The sequence below is a fragment of the Ambystoma mexicanum genome, chromosome 5p (assembly GCF_040938575.1).
Source record: "Ambystoma mexicanum isolate Mex_15411 chromosome 5p, UKY_AmexF1_1, whole genome shotgun sequence".
NCBI classification, from domain to species: Eukaryota; Metazoa; Chordata; class Amphibia; order Caudata; family Ambystomatidae; genus Ambystoma; species Ambystoma mexicanum.
The window spans coordinates 534,206,129-534,221,627 of NC_090930.1; the positions used below are offsets into that span (position 1 = coordinate 534,206,129).

General features: G+C 45.1%; 1 protein-coding gene across 15 annotated transcripts in view; it reads left to right on the top strand.

Moving 5' to 3' along the window:
* Window positions 1-15,499, top strand: part of DACH2 (dachshund family transcription factor 2) — a 1,006,899-nt gene that overhangs the window by 678,912 nt on the left and 312,488 nt on the right. For all 15 annotated transcript variants that reach the window (XM_069612949.1, XM_069612948.1, XM_069612947.1 and 12 more), the window contains one exon: window positions 10,881-11,036. In XM_069612949.1, the coding sequence (XP_069469050.1) occupies window positions 10,881-11,036 (156 nt within the window). The remainder of the gene's footprint in view (window positions 1-10,880; window positions 11,037-15,499) is intronic.

Genomic DNA, 15,499 nt, shown 5'->3' on the forward strand with positions numbered 1-15,499 from the left:
AAGTCTAAGACTAGAGCAATTCCAGAGCTGCCTGGAGCATCCCCGATATGCCCTGAGCATGTGTGATTTGCTACTGCTGCTTTATACCTGATTCACAAAGTCTAAGACTGGAGCAATTCCGGAGCTGCCTGGAGCATCTCCGATATGCCCTGAGCATGTGAGATTTGCTACTGCTGCTTTATACCTGATTCACAAAGTCTAAGACTGGAGCAATTCGGGAGCTGCCTGGAGCATCTCCGATATGCCCTGAGCATGTGAGATTTGCTACTGCTGCTTTATACCTGATTCACAAAGTCTAAGACTAGAGCAATTCCAGAGCTGCCTGGAGCATCTCCGATATGCCCTGAGCATGTAAGATTTGCTACTGCTGCTTTATACCTGATTCACAAAGTCTAAGACTAGAGCAATTCCAGAGCTGCCTGGAGCATCCCCGATATGCCCTGAGCATGTGAGATTTGCTACTGCTACCTTATACCTGATTCACAAAGTCTAAGACTGGAGCAATTCGGGAGCTGCCTGGAGCATCCCCGATATGCCCTGAGCATGTGAGATTTGCTACTGCTGCCTTATGCATAGGGGCAAATCCTGGTGAATCACATTGACAGGTGAGTGTCTCAAAGACGCCCCAAATGTGCTCCAGTTCTACTGATTGTGAATAAGGTAAAAGGAAGCAGATGCAAATCTGAGATGCTCAGGGCATCCCTTGATTTTCTCCACGGCACGTCATTGTGAATCATCCCCCAAGGTTGATACAGACTAAACCCATAAGAGGTAATTCCCCCCCAAAAAGTCACTAGCGGAAAACGACCACTTCATCGCCATTTACACCACCCCAGAGGGAAAGGTGGTAGTCGGGGTAGCCTGCTTGTCTACTCTGCATGTACACTGATGCATGATGTGACCGTGGTACCAGTGAAGACTGTTGCAGGGAGAGTTGAATAACATGTTCTGGATTCGATGGTTAGAGTGAGAGCAGGTGGGCTGTAGATGGACTGGCCGTGTGTGCCCCCTTGCCTTATCTTGTATGTGCAAGTAACTGTAACTGCAACTTACCAATAAGCGTTCCTGAGCCAAATACGAAGGGTCCTGGGTTATCTGCAATTATTGTTAGTGGTAGAAGTTCCACGTGTGAGCTTTTCCCGCATCCTCCAGAATTCCCAGGTTGAACAATTTTACAGCTGATTGTAAATTGACAGTGAAATAACACTGGCAAAACACAAAAACATATTTCTGCGACGTAGTTAAGTCCTGCACAAGAAAACTCAATCCTCTATCATGAAATGGGCGTTATGACACCAATAATGTCCAGTAATGCACACGTGATGCACAGTTTACAATGCCTACTGTGCTAACTCTAAGACTATTTTTAAGAACAGCTAAGAGCTGATCGTATTTCAATGGTAATAACAACCCTTTCAGGACACGTATTTTAATGTAGTAGGGATTGATTGCAGTAATGGCTTTGCCGCCAGCGGATATGTTACCCCAGGCAGAACCATAAAGCCTATACAACGAATATGGCATGGACTCACAAACTAGTGTCGCAGCGGGGCATGACATCCAAAAGCGAGATAAAGAGTGGATTCTCTGCTCCTACCACCTACGTTGCCCTCGCTAACCACCTCACCATGCGATGCATCCAGCCGTGGTTGCAGATGGCATGTCTCCTCCTGAACCTCAATTCCTATATTCCTTCAAGACCAAAACGCAGGGGTGTTGCTTGGTCTGGAAAAGATCCAGGCCTACGCTAATGTTGGGGTTGTCGGGACTCAGGATTAGCTAGCCTTTTGGTTGTAGCCCCTGAGCGTCTATCCGCAGCTACAACCAAAAGACCCGGGGGCTATCGGCCCCCCAGCAGCGCCCCTTGCAATGCCTCTGTCCAAAAGACCAAAAGCAGACTCGACTAGTTTGATTGGCACGTTACGTGAGCAGCCTGTGAAAGTTACACAATGTCTCAGGCTGAGACTTATATGAAGTTATTCCAAAAAAGGCACCCTAACCATGTCTGGTCTGTGCACAGCGTGTCCCCCGCCTGAGTCCTGCACACCTCACTGTGAATGTTCCATGCGGAAGCCTCCATCCTCTCAGCCTCTCCCCTCCACGCATCCTGGGTGGGGCTGCAGCAGTTTTCACTTCCACACGAGGTAGAATTGGAAAGCATATATCCAATGGAAAAGAATTCTAGATATGCTTTTATGTGTGTATTTGATCATTTTTAAAGCTCAATTTCTTAGATCATGGTGCTGGTTGTGTGATTGCTGTCTGAGCAAGTAGATTAGTGAGTGTGTTTTCATTTCTCTTTTGAAACACAGATGGCATGTGACCTGGCAAGGGGTAATGGGCCGATTGGTGGCCGGGGCCAGATGAGCAATTACCGATGGAAGCTCTCTGAAGCAATGGGACGGAAAGTTTGCAAACCTCTGGCGGCCAAAGATTTCTGCTAGGGGTGCACAGATGTAGCTGTGCTCAGATTTGTGTATAACACCTAAAGGGCCTTATTAAAAGTATGGCGGTGTGTGAAAAAGTGGCAGTAATTTTGTTACTGACACTTTACTGTATCGCCATTCTACGAGTTATAGCCGTAAGGTGAATGATTTACCACCAGCAAAAGCCATCAAATTTGCTGCGCAGAATTACCGCTCATGGTACATGTAGAGTCGGGCTGCGCCTGCATCACCGGAACCTCCGGGAACAGGCAGCTCGAGGATGCGCTTCGCAGCACCTGCAAAATGATGAGGCAGAGACAGAGCTGCAAACTCCACGTCTTTATTCACCTCCTCCTTACATCATCTGTTGGCCCTTCTGGCTCCCACGTCACTTCCAGCCCGCACCCTCATCCGGCCCTCCTGGATACAAACTACATTTCCTGACATTACCACCCCACCCCCCAATTTAAACACTGACAACATAACTTTACCCCATTTCTTCAATGAGTCTGCAGGGTCTGGTTCGGGCCCTTTGTGGACAAAGGTCCCCCACCTCTGGACTCTCCCTCTGGTCGTCCTACTCCATTTCATCTGGCCCTGATACCTCTGAATCTTCTCCATCTCCATGGTATGATTCAACCGAAGCGTATGCTCCTTCCTCATCCAGTGTTCGTTGTCGTCGCGCCTGATGTGGTTCTGATAGTCATTTAAAGTGCAACGAGTTCCTGGTAACTTGGCGCCAGTCCCCTTCAGCTGTCACGAGGTAGCCTTTCTTCATGGTGATGACGAGGGGATCCTCATGAAGAAAGTGTCACCTTTGTTGGTCTGGATTTGTTTCCCCATTACCACATCCCCTAGCGCTAAGGTGGATGGTTGTGCGTGCCTCCTGAGATCTGTGTCGACTTTTATTATCTTTTCTTTTGCTTCAGCATCTCAGTTCCGTATCTTCTGGTCCGCTGAGGCATTCACGTGGTGCGGTATTCTGATGAAGACATTCTGACCAAACATGACTTGTGCTGGGCGCTTCCCTGTTGAGCTATGAGGGGTATTCCTGTGGTCCCTCAGAAATTGATTGTTCGTATCGCTGTCCTGTTAACTGGGAGAACTGTGGTGTCTGCTTCAGGTTGGCCATAAAGCACTCAATCATGCAGTTAGCTTGAGGCCACAATGGGGTCGCCTTCCTGTGTTTGAAGCCCACGTACTCTGTGAAAGCCCTAAAGTATTGACTCGTGAAAGGTGGCCCATTTCACCTGCTTGGGAATGCCATAGGCTGTAAAGATTCTGTCCAGAACGGGGATGACGTGGTGAGCAGGCACGGAAGATACCACTAACACGTATTTCCCTGTTCCATCGGACCAAAGAAGTCACTACAACTTCCTTCCATACATCTCCTGGCAGTGCTGACATATTTAGCGGTTCGGATGGCGGGTGGGGATGATTAGGCAGCATGTGGGCCAGTCTCTTAACAGGTCTTCCACCATCCTGTCGAGTTTCGCAAACCATACCTTTTGTCTCAGAATTATTTTTTTAGAGACAATATCTCGGTGTCCCTGGTGTGCTAGATCCAGCACCTGGCGCCTGAGCCGGCTCGGTATGACTATTTTGTTTCCCTTTAGTAGCAGATTGTCTTCTGACAAGGCCAGTTCTTCCTTGACCATTAGTACACTGCCCACATCCTTCCTTGTTTCTTCAGACTCCCCTCTGCAATTTTCCCTTGTAATTTGCCATTTCCACGTCCGCAGTGCCTCATGGACTATCTGGAATGCGCGGTCGCTCTCAGCTTCCTTTGCCAGTTCCATGGAATCTATGCCTTTGCGAGACGGTCTGCTGAATGAGATATCTAATGTATCTATCCGCCACCAATGGTTCATGAGTGTACTCTTGCCTGGGGTGATATGATAAGAAGTGGGCCATGTTTGCCTCCTTTCCTGGTCTGTGAATGATATTAAATGCATAGTCTTGTAGACTCAGACCCAGAGGCGTTGCAAGAGGGAGCCTCAGGGGGCTATAGCCCCAGGTCTTTTGATTGTTGGTTGCCATAGAGAAATAGCAATGCCTGATGGTCTGTTATGATCGTGAAAGGCTTGCCATAAAGGAACAAGTGAAAATGTTCGCAGTCCGAAACAACAACCAGGCTTTCTTTTTTTGTCTGGGAGTAGGCTTGCTCAGTCTTTGACAAACTTCTGCTTGTGTAAGAGACGATGTGTCGCTGACCTGAGCCATCAGGGCCTTTCTGCGCAAGTATGGCCCCCAAACCCACTGGGCTAGCATCGACAGTTAATTCCGTCTCCTGGTCTGCGTCAAAGTAGGCCATGTTCTCTGTCTTCACAATTCTGGATGGGAATGCTGCTTGACAGTCTGTCGACAATTGGAAACGTATATGTTGTTTGGTCAGTGCCCTGAGCGACTCACTTATGGTGGCAAAGTCCTTGAAGTACCAGGCACAATAACTCGGCAGACCCAAGAAGGGTCTGAGTTCCGAGACATTAGTGGGCGGTGATGTTTCGTTTAGTGCATGTACCGCCCGGACCCTCGTCCCACCCTCCTGGATACAAACTACATTTCCCGACATTACAGTAAATCTGACAAAAATCGTCATGGCATCCCATGGACTCCAAAAATGGGGATTAACACCACTGTGCCGCCACTCATAAAGCCATACCACGGGACCAAGTGGTGGAAAGGTTAATCAATTTTGGTGGTAAATCAGCAGATTTTTCACCTATTTAATGCCAAACTTGTAATGAGGTCGAAATTATAATAGAAATCTGTTGAGAAATTGGGGTGTCTAACATAAGTCTAGTGAAAGGTGGTATGCAGCAACAGTAGCCCACTTGGAGCTTCACTTCTAATCCTGTTGGTATGCCAACTAGAGAGGTGCCCCATTAGGATGTGAAGGTGAGCTCCAGAGGGCCACGTTGCCTAGTCTGAGAAGGACCTCAGTGTTTCATTTGAATTTGCTTTCCAGCATCCAGCCATCTACTGCAGATACGTAATTCTGAAAGATAGAAGCAATAGCATCTAAGCCTCAATTCCACCGGAGGAAGGGACGAGGCCACTGTGTGCGGAAGCCCATCTGATATCTTTGCCAGAGCAATGGGTCAAGATGAGCCAGAGATGGACTTACTCTTCTGATCACTCTTGATACTGTCAACTACAGAAATGTTTTGGCAGTTAAAAGCATCCCCTCAGCCAAGAAGCAGTGAGTGATATGATATGATATGATATGGCATTTATAACGCGCCCTATACACAAGTGTTTCAAGGCGCGAAAGTGACCAGGCAGGCGTTAAGTATTGGCAAATGCGATGATATTGGGCCTTTGCTTGCGAGAACATGCTCTTTTAAAACTGGTTCTGACTACTTGAACAATTGTAAATATCAAGTGCAATCATACCTTAAGATAAAAACAGAAGATAAGGGTTTTGGGTTGTTTCCATAGATTGACTGTCTGGGGAACCAGCCCCTTTCGGCTACAAAATATGACTTCAATTTTGGCCTAAAACAATGTAAGAACATTGCCTCCTTATTGAACCCGAGACTATCCTGCATGGTATATGATACTAGAGGTGATCGTTTTACAGTGCACCATATTAAAGGGCATGGGTACAGATCAAACCACTCCAGGGGCACATTGGCCTATTATATATGTTAAATGTAGTTTACACTTTGCATTCCTCTTCCAGTGGCTATACTGGCATTGGCAGGTAGGTGCTTGCACTGGCAATTTGCACGAGCACTAAAGCAATTGTGTTTGTGCAGGGGCAAACGGGATTCCAATGTCAGGGTTTTTGGGTAACGCGGCCCCAGGATCGCTCTCAAAGGGGGCTGTAAAGTAGTTTTGTAATAAATCTATTACCAGGGGTCAGAAGGGCATCATGTGGCTGTTCTCACACAGTTCCTAATGCCCTATTGCCCAATCACTTATAATAAGAGTGTAGTAGTATTGACTGTTACCTTTTAAAGATCCAATGTAACCATATGTTGACTACATGTTTTTCTATACTGGACTTTGTTATGTAGTGCTTACTATGTTTACTGTTATGTCTGCAGTGCTCACCTGCATGCTCACTTGTATACAGTTGCTCAGTTCCTCCGGTCTAATGGGGAATGTTCTGCTTAGAATTGGGGACCGAGTTCGGAGTGTTATTTGTTAAATAAGCAACTGAAATGGAATCTGGGAAGTTGACTCGCGCTCAGGATGTAATTGGTTCACAATTTGGAATAAACGCCTTATACTATTGAATTACTTGTTCTGTCTATTTGAATCCATATCAATAGTCAATTCTGAACCAATTATATCCTGAGCGCGAGTCACCTTCCCAGATTCCATTTCAGTTGCTTATTATATCTCCAACCCCAGTGGGTGGGTTTGTGTGAAAAGTGTGTTCGCTGCTGGTCAAAAGTATTGAGAGTACTCTAATCTAGAGTGGTCACTAGTGCACAGAAGAAATATATCGAACCCACTAATCTCAATTGTTTGTTAAATAGGTTGTCAGCAGGAGTAGAGTACATCTGGGGGCCTTTTACCCACGTACCTATTACTTGAAGAAATCTGTGTTGAACACACCAGTTGCCGAGTCGTCCCATCTCAAAACAGTGGTGATGAGCTGGTCTGATTGAATGGGTCCCCGGCTGTGGAGGGAAGCATGGTGCTCCAAGACGGTGTCTGTGTCCCTAAGCATCCACGCAGCGTGTTTACTGCTGCACCGTTTAGTGTACTGCTCCTGTACCTCTGTGGCGAGGCCTTGTGCACAGGAGGTGATTCCCACCAGCACTGCTGGGGAGGGAAGCACTGCCAAGCGTTTTCTCAACCATGGAGCATGATGTGAGGAACCACAACAGAGGACGTGAAAAGCCAAGAGGAATGAACTAGCCAGTGCCATATGTGAGCAGCATACAACTCTTAGGGACGTGTTGCCACGGCAACCTGAGAGTGTCCTCAGCTGCGGCGTATCCAGTGATGAAGTCCGAGGAAAGGACCTGCCTGCAGTGTGTGTGTGTATGTGAGGCACACAATGCTTGTTGTTTGCCACAGCAACCTGAAGAGAAGCCGATGCATGGCACATTGGGCCTCATTACGACCCTGGCGCTAATGGGTTAACGGCATCGTAAAAGGCTGCGGCGCCGTTAACCCATTAGCGCCTTACTACGAGGTCCCTTTGTGGGACCCGACCTGAATGGCTGGTCTTGACCAGCCGTTAAAGTAGGGACCCGCAAAGGGACCTTGGTGCTAAGTATGGTACCGCAATTTGCGGTACCATACTTAGCGCCTTCCCCAGTCCCATTGAGCCCTATGGGGCAAAAATGGGAATGGGGAAAGGCCAATGTTCAATGGGGAATTATCGCCCCGCCAACCTTGGAATGGGGTGGTAATTCCCCATTGAACATTGGCGGACTCGATACGATACCGGCACCAACCATGGTGCTAATAGCGCCATGGTTTAGCACCAGTATCGTAATGAGGGCCATTGGGTTTTCCGTTGGGGGGAGTGTTATTCCTCCATGCTAGGAACACAAGTCCTCCACCAGGTATCTTACTTAGCCATTTGGGGATTCTCTCTGCACAGTGATTAGAATCTGTCTCTTTGCCTTGCACCAACTTGGTTTTGCCAAATTGCTCTGGCCAGCTTATGTGAATGAAACTCAAACTACTCAAACTACTCATCAGGAGTAGTTTGTCTCCTCAGTTCCTTGCCAATCCAGGCAAACCATCTCGGAAATGGAAAACCTGAAAAGAGCATTTCCAGGACTATATTCTGGTAATACATGGACCCTCAGACAGTACAGCGAGACGCTGAGCCCTCCTCATGCATGGTCTAGGTTATGAGGGACGTAGGATCCTTAAAAGTCTTCCAAACTTGAATAACCCCAGTGGGGAAGGTGAGGAATAGGCAGAAGGGGAGTGGGTGAATGCGTATGAAAGCATTCTCAAAATAATGGACGCACATTTTGAAAGAAATCCAGCATAATACTAGAGAGGTATTACTTTGGAATATGGGAGCAGGGCCAGGGTGAGTGAGTTGAAGAGTTTATCATTGGGCTCCAAGAGCTGCATAAAAAACGCAACCTTTGGCAGTCGTATCATGAGCGGCTACTTGATCAGCTCATGCTAAAGGTGACTGAAAGCAAAATAAGAGAGGAAATATGGACCAACGGTGACTCCAGTCTGGATGACTTGCTCGAAATCGCAAAGAAGATGGAACACATGGTGGCATGTGTTAAGGAGCTGGATAAAAGGATTTGCAATCCATGGAGAAAGGAGTCGCTGTGGTGGGTGCACATGTGGATCAAAGGAAGGGTAATCAGAAGAAGCAGTTGGTTACGCAGACAGGAGAGTTAGCCAAGAAGGGAACTTCAGCTGAGAGTGGCCCGGTAACATCTTTAACTTTGCAAGTTATGGAGCGTGCCCCAGACTAAAAGTTATTTGCCATAAGTGCAGGAATTTCTTTTTTTTTTTGCTCAGCGCAGTGGGAACGTCTCTCGTGGGGTGGTGAAGGAAATAAATATTGCTATAAATTTTAGGAGGGAAATCCCAATTAACACTAACTCAATAGTATTTGTATTTGTATTTATTATGTTTATATAGCGCTTTACTCCAAAACGCTGTATATAATATTGAATTCCCTTCCTTTTTCCGGGTATGGGTAATATCAAAAAATTGTGATGGTAGTTGGATATTTCGACAGTTCGAGTCTACAATTATCTAGAAAAATACATCAAATTTTTATAATACAGATTATATAAAAAAATACAGACATTGTATCACATGAATTCATACATTAATACATATAAACACTATTGTAAAAAATAGTCTGTGGCCTGCTTTTTCCTGCATTGGTAGTGCGACATAAGCTCATTGAACTAGAACATGGAGGGCATTTGGGAATGATATAAACCAAAGGGAGGCTGATGTCTGAAAATTGGTTACTGAGTTTGGATTCTGAAGTAGAGGATCTGGTAACGGCTTGCAATATCTGCTGTGAGGCTGATAAGTCCCTCAGGAATTCTATCCAGCCTCTCTTGAAAGTGCCTAGCTTGCCATGGGATTTTATTGCCCAGGATATCCTAGTTCCCATTGTGGGCCAGAGGATCAGGAAAACATATCATCTTTGTTAAGGATCTCTACTCGAAATGAGTTGAGGTGGAGGTTGTGTTAGACGTGAACATGCAAGCGGTTAGACAGTTTCTGGATAGAGCTTTCCAGAGGTAGGGCTTTCCAAAAAGAAATCAAACTGACAATGGTGTATGGCTCACTTCGAGATTGATGGAAGAGTTTTTAGAATTATCAAATTCATCTATCGTTCATGTGTTATCATAAGTCAAACACTTCCTTGATAATGAAAGCATACGTTGTTCTAATTCTAAATGTATTCAGTAATTCGTTAACAAAAATACAAAATGGCCCATATACACAAACGTTCTCCATGATTCAAAACACATTTACCTTAGTGAAATGTCAAATATCTGCACGTGTACTCTTTCAGCATTTAAACAAAGGTATTTGGTAGAGGAATTTGACATTCTTGTACCTCAATAACCCAACATGTTTCTGTCCACACGGTTTTATGCCAGTGTTGCTGGTCCACTTCAGAATCGGTGTGGTCTTGGGTAGTTTAAGGATCATGAATCTTTCAATGGATATAATAGTCACTCTGAAAGAAGGAAAGAAAAAACAACCACAACGGCTCCCCTTATTGTAATGTAAAATCTATTTGCCAGCTGTCTTTTAATAACACCACTATTGTTACCTGGTTGCTGGTCTAAAACGACTCTTCCCTGTAGTGATGTTGATTTCACTAGGAAGCTATCGTGGAGGAACAAGCACTCTAAGGTTATGCAGGTCGAAAAAGTAACAAGCAATAATAAGAAAATCTGGCATTTGTTGCGTTCCATACAGTCTTCTGTAACATTTCTCTTTGTTTTCATTAAAAGGTGCATTTCTATTCACACACAGAAAGGAATGTTTAATCATTCATGCAGCCCTCTATTTAATTGGTCAATTCTTTGGAAATACCCCACTGATGACTATTGCTGAAATATTGGGTAACGCATATTGCATTTTGATGGAACATCGCCTTCTTCAATATCTTGAAAGTGTGGATTGGTTGTGAATTTGCCCCTGAAACCGCTCAATCATCTGCATGTTGATATATTAAAAAGAGTAAATGCACCTGTTGATTTCCAACTTGAGAGTATTCTCTGTGTCACCCATTGTCATTCTCTTATCAGACGATCAGTCATTCTCCCAAAAAGTCATAAGGGAAGGGAGACATTGTTAATATCTGTTCTGTGACATTCCAGTTCCTTTGTTCATCCCTACCCTACAAGAAAGCAAGCATCCAGTGATGCATGCCAGCCATTTGTTGCAAGTGAGCATGCATTGACACAACCATTTTCTTTCAAATACAAAAATATATAAGATCCTGTTTTCAAGTTCACTTTGGCTTTGCAGGTGGAAGTGACTCGTCGTGGGACAAAGAGAAAATGCAATCTCCCATAACGTCAGGATCACAACACAGCATTAGCCACGTCACATTGTCTGGGCAGCCAAGTCTTGGCAACGCGCATCCACTCAGCCCACTCCAGCAGAATCACCTCTTAACCAACAGTGAGTATATTCCTTTTTTCTCACAGTAACATTTATAAATAGGATTCCACATTTTTAAGCACCAAATAGATGTGTAGTTAGCAGTTTTGATTTATCTAAAGACTGAAAACCTATATTTAAAAAAATACTATACACGTTTTTTTCATTCCTGTGAACATTATACCATTTGTAGGAATGAAACAGTGAACGTTTGGGTGTTGTGGGAATAGGATCATTTCCAACATTCACAAATATGAAGCCTGCTGCTTGAATGTATGTTTTATATTGACTTTGTCAGACAATGGTACATTCTTCTGGGTACAGCGGCCCTTGAGCTGTCGGCCCTTCTTGTCACATTACTCAGAACGTGACATGGACCAGAACATTCCCTGCCCTAGTGGAATTCAAGGAATTACCTTCACCTCACTAATTTCCTCTCTTTCACATCAAAGGCTTGGAGAGCAAGGGTACAAAGTTGGGTTTATATGGAGGTAAGGAGAGGGTGCAAAGGACTGCCAGTATAACAATACACAAGTTGGTACTCTAAGCAACTTTTACTTAATAGTACCTCTAGTCTCCTCTTCCCTAGACACATGGAAAGAGTTTAAAGAAAGGTTCTGTTGAGGATGATGGTAGCCTTTTTAGCAGGGCTTGTCCAACCTGTGCATCTGATAAGGAGCTAATATCCATGGAGAAATGTCAACCAAACCGGCAAGTAGTTGCTGTTTGAATATTATATCAAGAGTGTGAAAGCACTGGAAATCTACCGAAGCAGCCACTACAGCAGATTTGGTCCTCCCAACTGAATTATAGCTTTGGAGTATCATTCCCAAATGTGGGCCGGTGAGGCCATATCTGCCTGCTTCCCAGGAGTGTGACCTCCCTATTACGCAAACAGCCTGTCTACTGCCTTCTCTTATTCTAGATACAATGTTTCAGACTGGAGTGCATCCAGATAAGGTAGGCATCTCTCAACCTTTACAGGGTTTCACAATCAGGAAATGTAAAGTGATATCAAGATTACCAAGAAAGAACAAAGAAGGAAAATAGGAGGGAAGACATATCTGAATCCTGCGCTATTGCAACATCTCAATACAGGAGCATCCCAATAAGCCAAGAAAGTATGCCGCCATGGTTAGAGCCGCATGTCCCGTGCCCGATGCAATTGAAACTGTTAGCAAGTAGATCTGCCCCAGAAGAGTACCATGTCAAAAAGCGGTTGGACATCGCTGAGTAGTTACTTGTGTTGGAATCTGCCAGTAGTGCCAAGTGTTCCACTTTAATTTGGCAGATCCTGCAGATAAAGTCATCTGATGTTCAATTGCTTATTACCACAACTCTGTGGCCTGGAGCCAAAGATGGTATAAATTAGTTCCCGGTATTTGTACATGCGATACATTGCAGTCGGATTGTCCATATGCCATATGAACAAGGACCCCCTTTTCCTGAAGGATGGCAAACTACATTTGATGACTGGGCATTTGTTCTTTAGTTCAGACAGGTTTAAATGCACATTAGCTCCTTGGGAGGGGGTGCTGACCAATCAGGAGGCTTGGAACAAGGGCTGTACTGTAGGGTAGAGGACTGCATTTCGAGGTGCCTGGGCAGCCAGCAACCCCTTTGCTTCCCTTCCTGCTCTCCCTTCACCACTTACCACTTGGTAGTTTTCTACACGGATGCTAATGGTGTCTTTTTTTCAAAGAAAAAAAAGAAACGTACCTTTGTTGCCCATCGCCACACAGTGCTACTGTCAGCCAAGGCCATTTTCCTTGCTGATGATGTCACAGTCATCAACATGGAAAATGGACTTCACTGAAAGCAGCACTGCGTGGCGCCTAGCCGCACAACAAAGATACGTTTCTTTTTTTTTTTAAATAAAAGAAAGACCATTAGCACTCATGAAGGAAACTACACGGGTGATAATGCGATATTAACCTCAGCGGCGGGCTAACCATGTCGTTAACAGCACTGCCACCTGCTTTCAGGGACCTTTGCTTTGCTCAGGCCCTTATCTTGGGGTGCAGACGTTTACCGATAGGGTCGGCACGCCGCCTCGTTTAATATCGGCTCAGTATTATATTGTGGGGACCAGAGGTAGTTCCTAATGGATTTTGTTCAGTTCCCATCCATTCTCCAAAGATTCTGTTGTGGTGGTAATCTGAGCGACTCGACAAACAATGAGGAGTTCCGAATAGGAGCTTCGATTCCTACGTCCAGCCCTTTGACTCCTGTAGGTCCAATATCATGATCTTGGCAGACTGGGAATGATTCGCCTGATTCCACACACACAATTGACGCATATGCGGTCTTTCCATAAGGCACAACAACCTGAGAAACAAGTAAGTATGATTAGAAGGCTGACTCCTAAAGTACGGGCGCACATTTCTAGTGAATTCTGGGTCCCCAGGATGTCCTCATTTCTGAACTTGCACTGTAAAGCTGCAATACTGTTGGGGCTCTGGAATAGTGGTTTAGAAATAATTATGTGGCTCTGGCACAAAGAGTTTATTGGGCGATAGGCTCGAGGTGGGATTTCCCCTCCATCATCTTCTCTCCTTTGTCATTCAAGATGTTTCTTGGGAATAGATCTGTTTATCTTCCATTCCTTCCAAAAATTTAAATTGGAAAAAGGAAGAGAAGGGATAAGAAGCATAAATCATTATTGGGAATTCACTCAGCTATGGCAGCCCAGGATCCATCATGTAGCATACTCTTTACTGCATTAGGAGTGGTTGATGCTCGTCTGGTACTGAGTTGCTCTGAATGGTTTATGGTCAAAGCTATTCCACATACGATCAGTTCATTTGTTCAGGAGAGTTTTAAGATTTTGAATCAAACATCTGGGATTTATCCTTATGATCTGCATATAAGACCCCTTAACTAGGATCTTCAAGCACTCCTCTTTTTCTGCTCTCTCATCAAATCTTGAACCTCCAGACCAACACTAACTATAGTGTTTTTATTATTAAAATTGTATTAATTTATTCTCTATTCATTTCCTTGTATGCCGGCACTAGTGGCAGAGGGTGCCTGGCTACACAAGGACTCTGAGGCTTGCGCTCGGCTTTACTAGTCCTTTGTTTGTGTTCTGACTTCCACGCACTGTTGGGAGCCAGTCCTTCTTCTCTGCCTATTGGCAGCATGAAGAGATTGTCTATGGTAATAGTATGTGTATTCTTAGGAGGCAGGGTCCCAGACAGCGCAGTGGTCATGCACAGCGGGCATTCATTTTATAGCCTTGCTGAAAAGGTGACTTTTAGTATACTCTCTAGGAATGACCACAGGGCTATCCAGCTGTCCAAGTGGAATTTTTTCATGCTAAAGGTTGAAACTGCTCTGAACCGCTCTAGGGAGTTATTTGCGGTAGTCAAATCTTTCTCATACACTGCACGGTTTATGCCTGTAGCAGCCCCTTCTCAGTCACTCTGTGATTCCCTGGTAGACCTTTTTCATACCAGGATTGAGGACATAAGTCATCATATGTAATTGAGTCAGACTACTCTGACCTTGGGCAATTTTGGTCAGCAGGCAGTCTTCAGATGGACAACCTTTCAAACAAGGCCGTGTCTACGGCCATATGCCAGTTAAAATCTGTGGCTCCTTCTGAACATGTTCCACTTAGTGTCCTGAAGGATATACCCGTCATGATTTCTTGGTTCACACAAGCTGTCAATCGATCCGGTCAATTGGGATGTATCCCGGGAGAGCATAAGCAAGCTATTGTGGTTCCTCTCTTAAAAATGTCATCACTGGATGCTTCTGTTCTGGTGAACTTTCGTCCCATTTCTTTGCTTCCGTTCTTTATGAAAGTTTCTTTATGAAAGTTTTAGAGGTTTTGATATCTCCACTTCTTTCTCCTTTTCTAGAATCTTCCTCTTTTCTTAACCCCTTTCAGTGTGGTTCCACCTGAGAGAGGCACATAGAGTGTCTTGGTATCTGCTGTTGATGACTTGGCCGGGCTGGTTGACGGTGGGGGAGTGGGAGCCCTCATATTGCTCGATCTGTTGGTGGCCTTCAACACTGTCGACCACTCCATTCTTCTGTCCCGTCTGGCCTCAGCTGGCCTCTTGGGTGCTGTCCTGGCCTGGTTTCCCTCTTCTTTGACTTGCAGGTGACAATCACTATCTCTACCTCCATTCCCATCCTTATATGCTATCCTGTGGCCCTCAGGGATCCACATTTTACCCGATGTTATTTAACATCTATGTTCAGCCTCTGGTTGGTCTCATTTGCTCCCACGGTTTCAGTTGTTACTCTTATGTGGATGACAATCAGATCCTGGTACGTTTAGATCTTGACCTGGTAAAGATGTTGTTGGGTTTGCACGAGTGCCTGGGGGCTGTGAAGGGCTGGATGAGTAACAACTGGCTCAAACTGAACGGGTATAAGACTGAGGACCTGGTGGTAGATGCTACTTCTGATTTAGATTCTTGGTCTCTTTCTTTTTGGCCAGCTACACTGGGAGATTTTCCCATTCCAGTGAC